This window comes from Prinia subflava, chromosome 3 (assembly GCF_021018805.1).
Source record: "Prinia subflava isolate CZ2003 ecotype Zambia chromosome 3, Cam_Psub_1.2, whole genome shotgun sequence".
NCBI classification, from domain to species: Eukaryota; Metazoa; Chordata; class Aves; order Passeriformes; family Cisticolidae; genus Prinia; species Prinia subflava.
Genome location: NC_086249.1, coordinates 21,812,023 through 21,824,036, shown reverse-complemented (window position 1 = coordinate 21,824,036; position 12,014 = coordinate 21,812,023). Strand labels below are relative to the sequence as shown.

At 42.7% G+C, this 12,014-nt stretch overlaps 1 protein-coding gene across 1 annotated transcript in view; it reads left to right on the top strand.

The window, feature by feature from the left end:
- NARS2 (asparaginyl-tRNA synthetase 2, mitochondrial) overlaps positions 1 to 12,014 on the top strand; it is a 48,762-nt gene that overhangs the window by 27,336 nt on the left and 9,412 nt on the right. Inside the window, exons 7-10 of the mRNA XM_063394389.1 lie at positions 1,542 to 1,674; positions 8,099 to 8,197; positions 8,632 to 8,669; positions 10,440 to 10,506. Of these exons, the coding sequence (XP_063250459.1) occupies positions 1,542 to 1,674; positions 8,099 to 8,197; positions 8,632 to 8,669; positions 10,440 to 10,506 (337 nt within the window). The remainder of the gene's footprint in view (positions 1 to 1,541; positions 1,675 to 8,098; positions 8,198 to 8,631; positions 8,670 to 10,439; positions 10,507 to 12,014) is intronic.

Genomic DNA, 12,014 nt, shown 5'->3' with positions numbered 1-12,014 from the left:
AGGCACAAGAGCAGAGTGGGGACAGAAAGTGTGTTTTTTGGAGGAGGGAAAACAGAGCCATGGGGAAAAGAAACCTACAGGCAGGTTATGTATTCAAAGTCTTGACCTGAAACCTTCTTGTGGTGTGTTTGCTACTAGCAACTCCAGGAAAAAGAAAGTGCTCTTTCTTTGGATCATAACCTTTAACCAGCATGTGATATGAGGGAACAGATGAGTGAAGCAGAATGTGTGTGTTCCTTTATTTGTAGCACAGATGTCTCCATAAGGGGCAAAGGAAAAATGCTGCTTTCTGTAGTGTTGTTTATTTAAACTTCAGTTTAACAAAATTAGCCGGTTCAGAAACTTCAGTGAACATCCTTTTTAAGTTGAAAGCTTGCAGAGCAAGATACAAGTCAAATGCCAGCCCCAGCAATTAGCACGCATCCTTTCATGAGTGTCAAACTGTGCTTAATCTCCACTGATGGGGTTCTTTTTCTCCTACACGCTGTCTGCAGCTAAAAATAACATCAAGTTAAAGATGTACCAAAGATAGCAGCTGCCCAGTTCGTGGTTTTTCTGAAGCAGCTTGCTCTCTTCCCCAGTCATGAGCAGCATGAGAGGAAACACAGATGTCATGGCATGTATTTGGGAAGCTCTTTCTGGCTTGAGGGTGTCCAGGAGCTCAAGTGCTCATAGATCACAGTGTAAAAGGGATTGCTTGGAGTGCAGCTTCCCACATAAAATCAAAACTTTTAAAGGTGTGTTGGTGTTTGACAGGAAGGTTTCTCACGAAGGAGGTGGAAACACAGCATGGCATGACTGCAGAACAAGAGAGGCTGTATTTAAATAGACTCCCCAGAAGGTGGCTGGAGAAATGGCTTCACAATAGGAAATGCATTAGTTGCTTCAGCCTTAAATGCTCTCCCACGTTTTCTGCAGTAGGGACCCCTTTCAGCAGAACCATTTTTAGCTGTGTGGAAGAGCCCAGTTCTTTATCTCCATGGCTCTCTGAGCAGTGAACTCCAGTCTTACCAGTAGAGGGGGACTGCACGCCATACACCTCCCATCCTGCTGGGCTTCACTGGGCACCCCTCAGTGCTCACCAGCCCAGCAGCTCCAGCAGTATGGCCCACTCTGCTCTATTGAGCACTGGGGTCTCACAGCACCTGTCAAGGTCAGGCATTGCAGCCAAAGAAATGTAAAGGCACTTGGATGAGAATAGCACAATTGATATATTATCTGTGTGCTTCTCTAGTTATCTGGTTCTGCAGAATGTTGGGTTTTATTCCTACACAGTTACAAAAAGTGTCCTGAGCACGCCTTGTGTTCAGAGAAAGCTGAATAGTGTGTGTGTGCAACATCTCTGAGTCACAAGATATGAATAACCCCTCTCCATGCCTGGACGAAGGAACATAACAGCAGCTTATTCCGCAGTGCCATTAAACTGGTCAAAGGTGAAATGGAAGCATGATTGTTTCTAGATGCTGGGAGAAAAGGGAGGGCTTTAGGTGTAACAGACCCAGCTGTGTGCTGGACCTGACCTGTTCCCTGCTGCCTTGCAGGGCTTTTACTCACGTGTTCACCTTTGGCCCGACGTTCCGAGCGGAAAACTCACAGAGTCGCCGGCACCTGGCAGAGTTCTACATGGTGGAGGCTGAGCTGTCCTTCACTGAAAGTCTTCAGGACATCATGCAGGTGAGCACTCCAAATGTCTATACAGGACTGGTACCTGAGTTTCCTCCCTGAGCTATGCTCCTTGCCCTCAGCTGAGGTCACAGCTCCTCTCACCCTATGTGAGCCAAGTAGAGGTTGCACAGGTATTTCCCAAGGAGGAGAGTTTGCCCAGCAGAGATGAGGCCATAGGGGGGATTTGGAAGGGAGGATACAGGTGCACACAGCCTCATCTGAATGGGAAGCTCCACAGTTGCTGTATTGCCAGGGAATGTAAATGTGCATGACTGGTGCTAATGAGTGGCATTCCCCCTTTCAAAATGTTCAGCACCTTTCCACTGAGTGAGCAGTGTTTAAGCAGTGTGTCCCTTGATGTGCTCTGTAAAGGCCTCCTTGAAATCTACATTGAAATCTAAACAAGAAACAACAGTTTCTGGCATACACTGTTCACTGTGGCTTTGGCAGAAGACTGGAGGAAATCCTTAGTCAGCTGGCTTTTGATTTGTCAGGATTGACCTCTCAGTTGCAGTTTAACCACATGATGGATGCCTATACACCTTCCTAGTCTCAGCATAAGCCAGCTTATACCCAACAGGACTTGTGAGTAAACATCCAGACACTCTCATTTATCAGATAAGCTCTGTGGAAAGTGATTGGAAAAATAACCTTCTAAAGAAAAATACCTGAGGCACTGGCTGCAGATTTATAAAATAACATCCAGGTGCTGGTTTCTTCAGCATGGATCATAAACAATGCTGAATCAGCATGGCCTGAGCACCAAGCTGGCATGCTCTGTATGCTGCTTCTGAATCTGGGATGTCTGCATGGCACTGGGCTGTGTGGACTGACCCATTGGGAGTCTGTGCTCCACCATGAATAGCACCCTGCTCTTTCTTTTATTTTTCCTTTTCTGCACAGTTTTGTGTATTCTTAGAGCACAGCCTCTGTATATCTACACACCTTAATTTCTGAACCCCTTGTTTCCCTAGGTAATCAGGAGTCAATTGAAATCTTCACTAATTTTATCTGTTGTAAGCAGGGTCTTCTGTTAAGTGGTGTTTGAGCCCTTCAAAACAGAATCAACGTATCTTGTGCAGAAAACCCTAATTTCCAGGCTTTTGAAGTATAGACGGCCAGTTCAGACAATTCAGAGAATTAGATTTGAGAACTGTTCTGGAATTTGTAGGGGTTTTATTTGTAAGGAAAGGAGAAGCTTTCCCTCTCAATTTTGCCTTTGTTGCTGCTAAGTATCTTGTGAAGTCTCATCTTGTGCTCTCTTTAACTCTTCCCTCTGTCCCAAAGTCTTTGACAAGCACCTTTCCCTATAACAGAAAGTCTCTTAGCAGCCATTATTTTGCATTCCTCATAGTGAGTTTGTATTGCAACAGGCTTGATTTTGTGGTGTTCTTACTTGGGGAAGTGGAGTTCCCATTTTGTTTATTTTTAAATCATTGGGCAATCTCTCTTACAACAAAACAAACAAAAAAACCAACCAACAGAAAACCCTGCTAGTTGCTCTAAAGCCTAAGTGTCTTTCCTGGTATAACTGACCTAAATTCAGTGTTCTCTTATGTATCTGCCCATCGGGTGTTTTGTCTGTTTGTTGTCATCTGCAAGTCCTTTATTCGGTGCAAAACACCCAGTTGAAAGCCTTGAGGGCTCTTGGCCAGGGTTATTATCTGAACTTTGTCCTGACATAAGGAGCTGGATTGTTAAAAATTTATTTTTAAGATTGCTATTCAACATTTGGACTAAGTATCTCTGACTTGAGCAAGTTACTGTGCTGGGAATGCTCAGCTTTTTCAGGGACATCTTGAATTATTTGCTTATACACCATTAAAGAAATGTGCATGTTTACCATTCACTGGTGAGGCTTGAGATCTTTCAGCCAAAGCTCCAAAAGAAACATAGTTTTCATTATGAAATAAAAGGAAAAAAGGAGATTTAATAACCAAGCTACATGTATTTGGGAACAAAGGGCCTGAAGTCTTAGAGCAGCGGCTTTTTTCCCCCACTGTAATTGCACAGAGTAGTGCTCAGTTATTCCTAAATTAGTAGTGCAGTTCTTGTGAAGTCTCATGTGTCTTAATCATGCAGTCTAAATTTCTGTTCTGTGCCAAAGTGTGTTTTAGTTCTATAAAGAAGCTTTGACTCTCACAGTACTGGTTTCACAATACTTTCTGTGGAAAGTCCCGTGTGCTCAGTGCAGTACTTTACGCTGCGTGGCTGGGTGGTAGTATTTCTGCTTTGGTGTGCAGGGTAACAGTATCTAAGGAGGGACCTCTTCTTGTAAGTCAAGTTAAGAAGTTGAGCCATGTTGACCCAAGGCACTTCTGCTCCAAAATGGATGAGAAAGAGAAGGATTTAGAAAAAGGTCAGGTAGACCATAGAAGAGATCCAGTTGTGGAAGTGCCTGGACTCCCTAGAGCCATCAGCCCCCTCAGTACCTGAATTGGTGGTCCAAGGTCTCCAGTTTCTTTTGTCCTCTGAGATGCCTGTCATCACTCTCTCCCTTCAATGCTGTGTCATGTAGTTGTATTTGGAGGCCATTATCTTCTATTTTTCATCCTTCTGTATCAGCAGTGCAGTATATTTAAAGGATCCCACTTCACTCATGACACTAATGGAGTCTCGAAGAGGACATATGATACAGTCATTATTGAATTTCATCAAAAGCACATACAAAGCCATGCTAAAAACACATTATTTAGTCTCTAAAGTTAGGAAATGCAAGAAGGAAGTTTTCCTGAGGGCATTGTCAGGAGTTTATGCATAGTGTTAGTCTTCCTTAACAAGATTACATCCTAGCACTACTGTCTCTTTAAGGGCCAGAGAATATGTCTCTTTAAGATGAAGTATACAATTTAACACTCAGTATCTGAGCTGTGTCCTGAGGGCAAGAGCATTGTCTTCCACTGGTTATGTACTTCATCAAAATTAATTTGCTGTCATTACAGCCTAGTGACATGGAGCATTATTACCTCCATTTTACAGAGGGGAGTTCAAGCATGAAATGGAATCAGTAGTGCACCGATTTTGGGTGTCAGCTTTAGAGAGCTTGGATCTAAAACATGTATGTGATTTCATTTCCAGTCTAGTTTGCACTCAGCATTCTGTCTTCAGTACCAAGGCTGAGACACTTGTGCGGATCTGACTGCAGTCTCGAGGGAGAAAACACTGGCAATCACATAGGAAGGGTTTGTTCTAAAAGTTTTTTACAACACTCTTTAGGGACACTGGGGTATGTGCAGGACTGTAGGTTCCTTGTCTGAAGTGGCATCCAGCTGCCACAGCTAAGGCTTGTTCTCTTGCCTAACTTTTATCATCATTCAACTTCAATGGCCAGTGGAGCAGTGGTCTGGCAGACAAGTCTCTTTCCTTGCACAGCAACAGCTTCTCACCAAAATGGGGCCTGAGCTGTTGGTTGTGTTGCTGAGAGAGGAGATTTTTATGACCCAGGTCAGATGTGGATCCTCCCCTTTGTGTTGATGTGCACACATAGAGTGGGTGTGAGCAAGCATGGAGGCAACAAACAGTGGTCCACTGGTGAGTGTTTCATATGTAGGTAGCCTGTGATCTACAGTGGGTCCATATGCATGGCCCAGGTAAATACAGACTTAAAAATCCTATTGGCAGGTCATGCAATCTTTCATTTGTACTCTTTCTCTCGTAATAAAGATGATTATTTGAACCTTTCTTGGAGTGCACAGCACCTTCAATTGCTGCTGCTGACTTTTACTGCTGTTTTATTGATGACTTGCTCTGTTTCAACTGTGGTCATAATTTTATTTGGGAAGAGGATAAGTTGCAGTGTCAAAAGATCCAGGGTAAAATTAAGCAGTACCCTTGGGAGCTGCTCCTAATCAAAATTTAACTGTTAACCATTAAACAACAGAGCAACATAGGGGAAGGCCAATGATACTGATACTGCTGAAGTTTCAAATGTGAAAATCAAAAGAGAAAGGCTAAAAGGGTTGAGGGAAGGGAGAAAGCTTTAACCTCTGTCCTCCTTGCCTGCCCCCTACCAGCACAGTTTCCCTATCACCATTTGTGAAGCAACCACATTATTGGGCTTTTGGGACATTTAGAGTCCCACCTCTGACGTGAGCTACTTGCTGTGATTCCAGGGCCTTTTTCCCTATGTAAGTCTCCTGTCAAACATGTTTCTTTTAGAGGACATTCAAACCAATCACTTCACCTATGTCTCAAACTCACATGTTCCCTTAAACCAGCAAGCCAGTGATTACACTTCTCCACTCATTTTTCCTATAGCCTACTTTGCAGTCCTTCATTATACTATCTGCTTAAACACATAAATTCTCAGTTTGAGAGGGTTTTTTTCCTTCTTTTCTTTTTTTCCATCTACTGTTTGTGCCTGGTACTTGTTTGGCATAAATAAGAGCAGTGATGAGGCCAGTGTATGACCCACGTGTCTGTCTTTTTTGCCAGGATAAAACCTCAGTCTCAAACCTGGAAATATTTCTCAGATTGTTTTTCCCATACCACCCACATCTTTTTTCCACAAGAGGAAGCTGCTTATGTTGAATGCTGTGGGAACCTAATTGTTACTTTATCGCACAGTGAGGAAAAAAAGTGCTAATTAGACAACATGCTTTTCCAAAACCAGATGATACTTTCATTTTCTAGAAAGAGGAAGCTTAATGTAAAATCCCTTCGTCTCTGCCTGGTGAAACCAGATGAATTGCTAAGAAGTTTTCTAATTTCATTTGCATAAGCCTTTTTCTAGCTACTTTGAAGAAAGTTCAAAGCTGACTGTTTGGTTATTTGCCACTCAGCAGCAGGAATGCTGCCTTTTCATTTCCTCTGTGTTTGAGTACCAGGAGGCGTAAAACTGTTCATCTGCATATGATAATGCAGTTCCCTTATTTGCATCTTCCCTTTTTTTAAAAGGAGAGCACAGGTTGATGCAGGAGTCTTGAGTCTGAGTTTGGCTGTGGAGGAGTCCAAATGGTCTGCTTCCCTAGGATGGTGGAATGCAGAGGTTGTTCTCCAGCACAGAGCAGAGTTTCAGCAGCTTGGGGCAGGCGTAGAGGATGTTTATCTAAACCTAAGTTTGAACAATGTGCCTGAGATTTCATCTTGGCTGTGTCAGTAGCCCAGCTGTGTTGTTTCTGTGCCTTGTGTTCCTCCTACCCTGTAAGATCTGGTTCCTTGTAAAGCATACACCTACTGTGTCTTCTTGGGATCTGCTGACTGAACAAAAGGTGCGTCTTTCCACAGTCACAGGCTTTGTGGTGTCTAGGGGCTGCTGCTCACCTAGATACCATTAGTGGAAACGTCACTTCTCTCAACTCTGCAATTAATGGAGCAGTTGTTACGCTCACAAAAACAAACACACAAACAAAACCCAAACCACAACCAACCAGGAATGTGTCAGAAATTTGAGATGCGCTTTGTTAGGAAAAACTTTGTCCCATCCCAGTCTGAGATGACCTGCAGCCCCAGCTACATTGCTCTGTTTTTACAAAGAAACTGAGAATAGGAGAGTGATTATGAAGAAGAGGTGGGATGATCATTAGTTGATATCACAGGTGTCAACTAGCTGCTTTGTGCTGGTGTAAGACTACATGGAGCTATGGGAACTTGTAGTCTGTACAACAGCAAGTATCTTGGATGGTCTGCTTTGCTTAACCAAAAAAGAAAATGACTTCTAAAACGGGTTGATGAAAATGCAGCAGCATCCCATGGGGGGGCTTTTAATGGCATTTTAATTTCTTAATGAGTGAAGCCCGTTTTACTGGATAAGTATATCCAAATTGGATGATAATGTCATTTAGTTACTCCACATTAGTTTAGGGAAATGGAACCACATCTTTTTAGTTTCTCAAACATCCATGCATTGATGTGTCCTCTGCTTTAGCTCTCTACTCATCTTGTATGTGTTCACTTTGCCCTTACTGCACACAGTCTCTCTAGCTGAGATCTATTTGAGGGACTTGCTCTACACACTACATGTTTATTTTCTTTCCTTCAGTTTTGCCTTTTCTAAGAACAAAGCATGAATCCAGAATTGTTCATTACAGGACAGATGCCTCACTAAGAATTAATCTGAGAACAGACCCACAAATGGTTGTAACGTGTCTGTGGCTAGCCAGGGTTGCTGCTTGAATATTTTAGCCAGGGTTGCTGCTTGAATATATTGATTTCTTTCATACCTGGAGATACCTGACCGAAGATACTGAGGCCATCTGCCAACACTGAAGCCTTAAACCCATAGCAAAAATAAAGTTTCCAGTCCACTTCAGCTACTAATCAAGCCTGCAGATTAGGAGCATTAGTGAGGTGGTTCCCTCTTATGCAGTCTGAGCCATGCAGAAAGACAGAAACTCCTTCTGTACCCTTTGGCTGATGTGCACAATGTTTCATTTATAGTCAGGGACACCTAAGCAATGTTCATTTTTCATGCATTCATTTTTTTCTCTATTAGGTTATGGAAGATCTTTTCAAGACAGTGACAAGCACTGTGCTCTCCAAATGTCCTCATGATGTTGAGCTTTTTCATAAATACATAGCTCCTGCACAGAAGGTAATGCATGTGACAGGAAAGAACTACAATCCTGTCTGTGTTTTGGGGGTTCTTGGCTATAGCAAGGCTTAATTTTTTTTCTTCTTTTTTTTTTTTTTTTTTTTTACTGTGTGATCCTGTGTTAAGGAACTGTGAAAATATCACCTTGAGATTAAGTGATTGTTCAGGCCAATAGAGGGAGGACACACAACTTTCTGTACCTGGTAGCAAGTGTGATAGAACTGTACTTGTCACTTCATCTGGTAGACTCTGAATCATCAGCTTCAATAATTGGGTACCCTTTGCACTGAATGGCCAAGAGTAGATTTTGACCCATATCTAGATCAAAATGCACTCCTACAAATTACAGTATAGAAGGAGGTCTCTTTCCTGAGTTTGCCCCTGAACCCTAAGGAGTAGCTTTACATGTTTATGTTTTTCTTGTTTTGACCAAGGGCAGGTTGGAACAAATACTGAAGCACAAATTTATGATGTAAGTACTATTTCAAAATGATCTTGCAGAGGGCTTTTGGGGAAAGAGTTCCTATTTTGCATATGTTCTTTTTCTTTCACAACTCAGTGTCGTCTGGGTTAGCATAATGTCTCCAAAAGAGCATGAGTTGCAGTTCCCTTTTACTGTTTGTCAGGTATACCCTTTCAGTTCTGCATGAGACTGACACCTGAATCTCCTGGCCTTTGGCTTTTGCTCCCCTGGACAAGATCCTCAAAATATTCTCCTTCTAGCATGTACCTACACAGTGGTTGCTTACAGTCTTGTTTGGTTCTGGCTTTGATGTTCTGCTTTCATTCACGCTTTCACACCAGCGGCTCTCTTTTTATTAAAATATTTTATGATATTTAACAATCCTGATTGGTTTTTTATTCCCAACTCATTGTGTAGCTCCTAATGCCAGTTCTCTTTGTGCTAAAGAACTGAAGGGTTTGAGTTTCCCTCACTGGCCCCCCAAGAATGCCACATCCCCCCCCCCACTCCTTGTCTCTTCAGGTGGTGGAGCTCTCCATTTATCCCACAGCACATTGTAGGGCTGCTGATCCCAGCACTGGTTATCTTGTTAAGCAGCTGCAGCCAGACCTGGGCAACAGCATCATGATGGATCCCCTCTGTGCCTCTGCCTGCATGAGCACCATGGGAGTCCTCAGTGAAGTTACTGTCTCTCCATTTCAGTCCTCTCTTTGGATCTAACTGATACTCCTGAAAGGACAAAGTTGCATTCAGCTTCTCCCATGCTCCAAGGAAAAGGAGAGAGAGACAGAGCATCTCTTTCTCCTTCTCTGTCTCTCTTCATCAGCTGCTGGCAGATCTGGGGCATTCCTGGCTGACACACAGTGGTTACATGTGTTGAACCGGTGCCAGTGATACACCTCATCTGGTCTGTGGCCTCACATAACCCAGACATGTGGAGCAATATATTCCTTCTTGATGTGTTTTGTCCAGAAGCCTTCCCTATTCTAGTGAAACCTTCTAATGGGGTGTAAAGAGCTTGTGCTCATTAGGGAATTTGATTTTTAATTGTATTAGCCAGGGATACAAAGATGAAATTATTGTGATCATGTTACTATTTCTTCTCTCTGTCCACAACATTTGGCTTGGTATGTGGAAAACTTGGCTGCCACGTTGTCTTCCACTGAGCCTTGATTTCCAGTTACCAACCTGGAGCATTGTTCACTGCACTTTTTCTGTTTGCTTTGCCATGATGCTGTTCTTTTCTGCTGGTGGAAATTGATGGAGAATCTGCTCTCATATCTGCCAGAGAAGTAGAGAAAGTTGCTGCACCTAAATCTCATGGGTTTTGCAAAGTAATGTGGAAACATTTGAGCTACAAGCCCTTTGCACCCTGGGCTGTTATTTTTGTCTAACACGCCCTGGATGAGAGCTATGTTGTTGTAGCTATGCTGATGAGGACATACTGTTTTCTTTTAAAAAATCCACAAATTTCTGTGACGCAATTCCCTGCAGAGCTCACTTCTGACTAAAATGCAATATTGCAATAATGCAGAAGTGTTAAGAGCTTAGCACTTCCTACCCTGCATGTAGCTGAAGCACAGGAAAACATAGGATTCTTGCCATATGAAATGCTTTTTGGTTTCTGTCCAAAGAAGCATTGCTGGGAAGTCTGACATTACACACAAGTTGGCATGGTGGTAAGGAAATGCCTCCTTAATTTTCCAGCATGGCACTTAGCCAAAAAACTTTGTTATTCCTTTCATAGTTATCTTTAAGACTTTTTTCTTCCTCTTGCAGAATTTCCTACAGTGAAGCAGTGGAAATTTTGAAGCAAGCTCCTCAAACTTTCACTTTCAAGCCAGAGGTAGGTCATTGCCAACTGGTTTGTCCCTATGCAGAGCCTGAACTTCGTAAAGTCTCCTTTATCTCTCTCTCTCTCCATCTGATACCACAAGAGTTGCTTCTTTTAACAGATTATCTGCCTCCTGGGGTGTTTTGTTTGCTGGGTTGTAAATCCAGTGTAACTTTTGCCCTTTGGGGTTGAAATAGGAGCACTACAAGAGTGGAATCTGTAGCAGAACATGTAACACTTGCAGGGAAGGAAGTGATGAGATTGCAGTTGAAGGCTTTAGCAAAGGCACTTCTCTTTCCTGTGTGTGAGTAGTGCTGAGAGTGTTGCAGATTCAGTAGTAATCATCTAAGAGTTGCTGTAATAGTTCTCAAAAAAAAAAGGAAGGATAAGAGGATAGTACCGAAAGTTTGGCAAGGATTAATAAACCAGTGCCATATGAAAATACCATGTAATCTAGATGTAGGTAAGGGGAATCTCTTGTCTTTCCAAAGTATAGATGTTGACTGGGAAAAAGAGTAATATGCTAGTCTTTGTAAAACTATGAGATTATGGTTTTCTAAATTTTGCCCAATTTCAAACACATCCCCACTCCATCCCCACATCCCCACTCCCACTGTCATGGGACAGCATTTCTGGTGGTGCTCATCTTATGTCTATAATATTGTTTAATCATTATCTCATTATGATACCTTGAGGAAAATAACCCTCTGGCTGAAGCCACCCTCCCAGCCAGTTGGGTAACTCTCACCTCTGTGCACAAGTGGGTGTAGAACCTCAGATCTTGTCTCTGTACTACCTGGATCTGAGACAGCAACAGCAAACATGGGATATTTTAGTATGAAGAGAGTCTGGGGGAGTTCTGTTCCCCTCTTCCCCTTCCATTCCCCCAATTTTCTTTGCATGTCCTATAAACAGACTGGGGGTCTCAAGTCAAAAGCCACTGGATTTATAACATCACTGGAAAATGGGAAAGTGAAGGGCATTGCAAATGTCAAAGGTTTCTGATAACAAAGAATTGGTTAATAACATGCTAGGTTTTCTTAAGTGAAAATTAATGTAGCACGTAACAGGACACAGCAGGGAAGAGTGTAATCAGCCTAGGAAAGCTGCTTTCTGTACACCAAAGGTAATACTGAAATAAGGCTGGTTTGCTGTGTCAAGTAAGCTGGCTTTGGAGAGGTGCCTGTTTTCCTTTAGATATGCAGAGTGTGTTGGGGGGGTTTGGGGGTTGGGATTTTTTTTTGCTTGTTTTGGTGTGTTTCTGATTTGATACCAGATGCTTGGGGTTGATGCAAGGACAATCTGGCCCTGTTCTGTTAAGTTAAATCATATTATATTGCATGCTTTGCTCTGCCTGAAGATTTGTGAGACTGTCTACTTCCCAGTGACCTGTATGAGAAGTTGCTTTGCTTGGTTTTATGTCATTCAAAGCAGCACATATCTCCATGTACAGGGATTTTGCTGGGTCTCTTGCCATGGGCAAGAGGCACCAAAGCAGATTCCCAGGCCCCTTTTTGGTG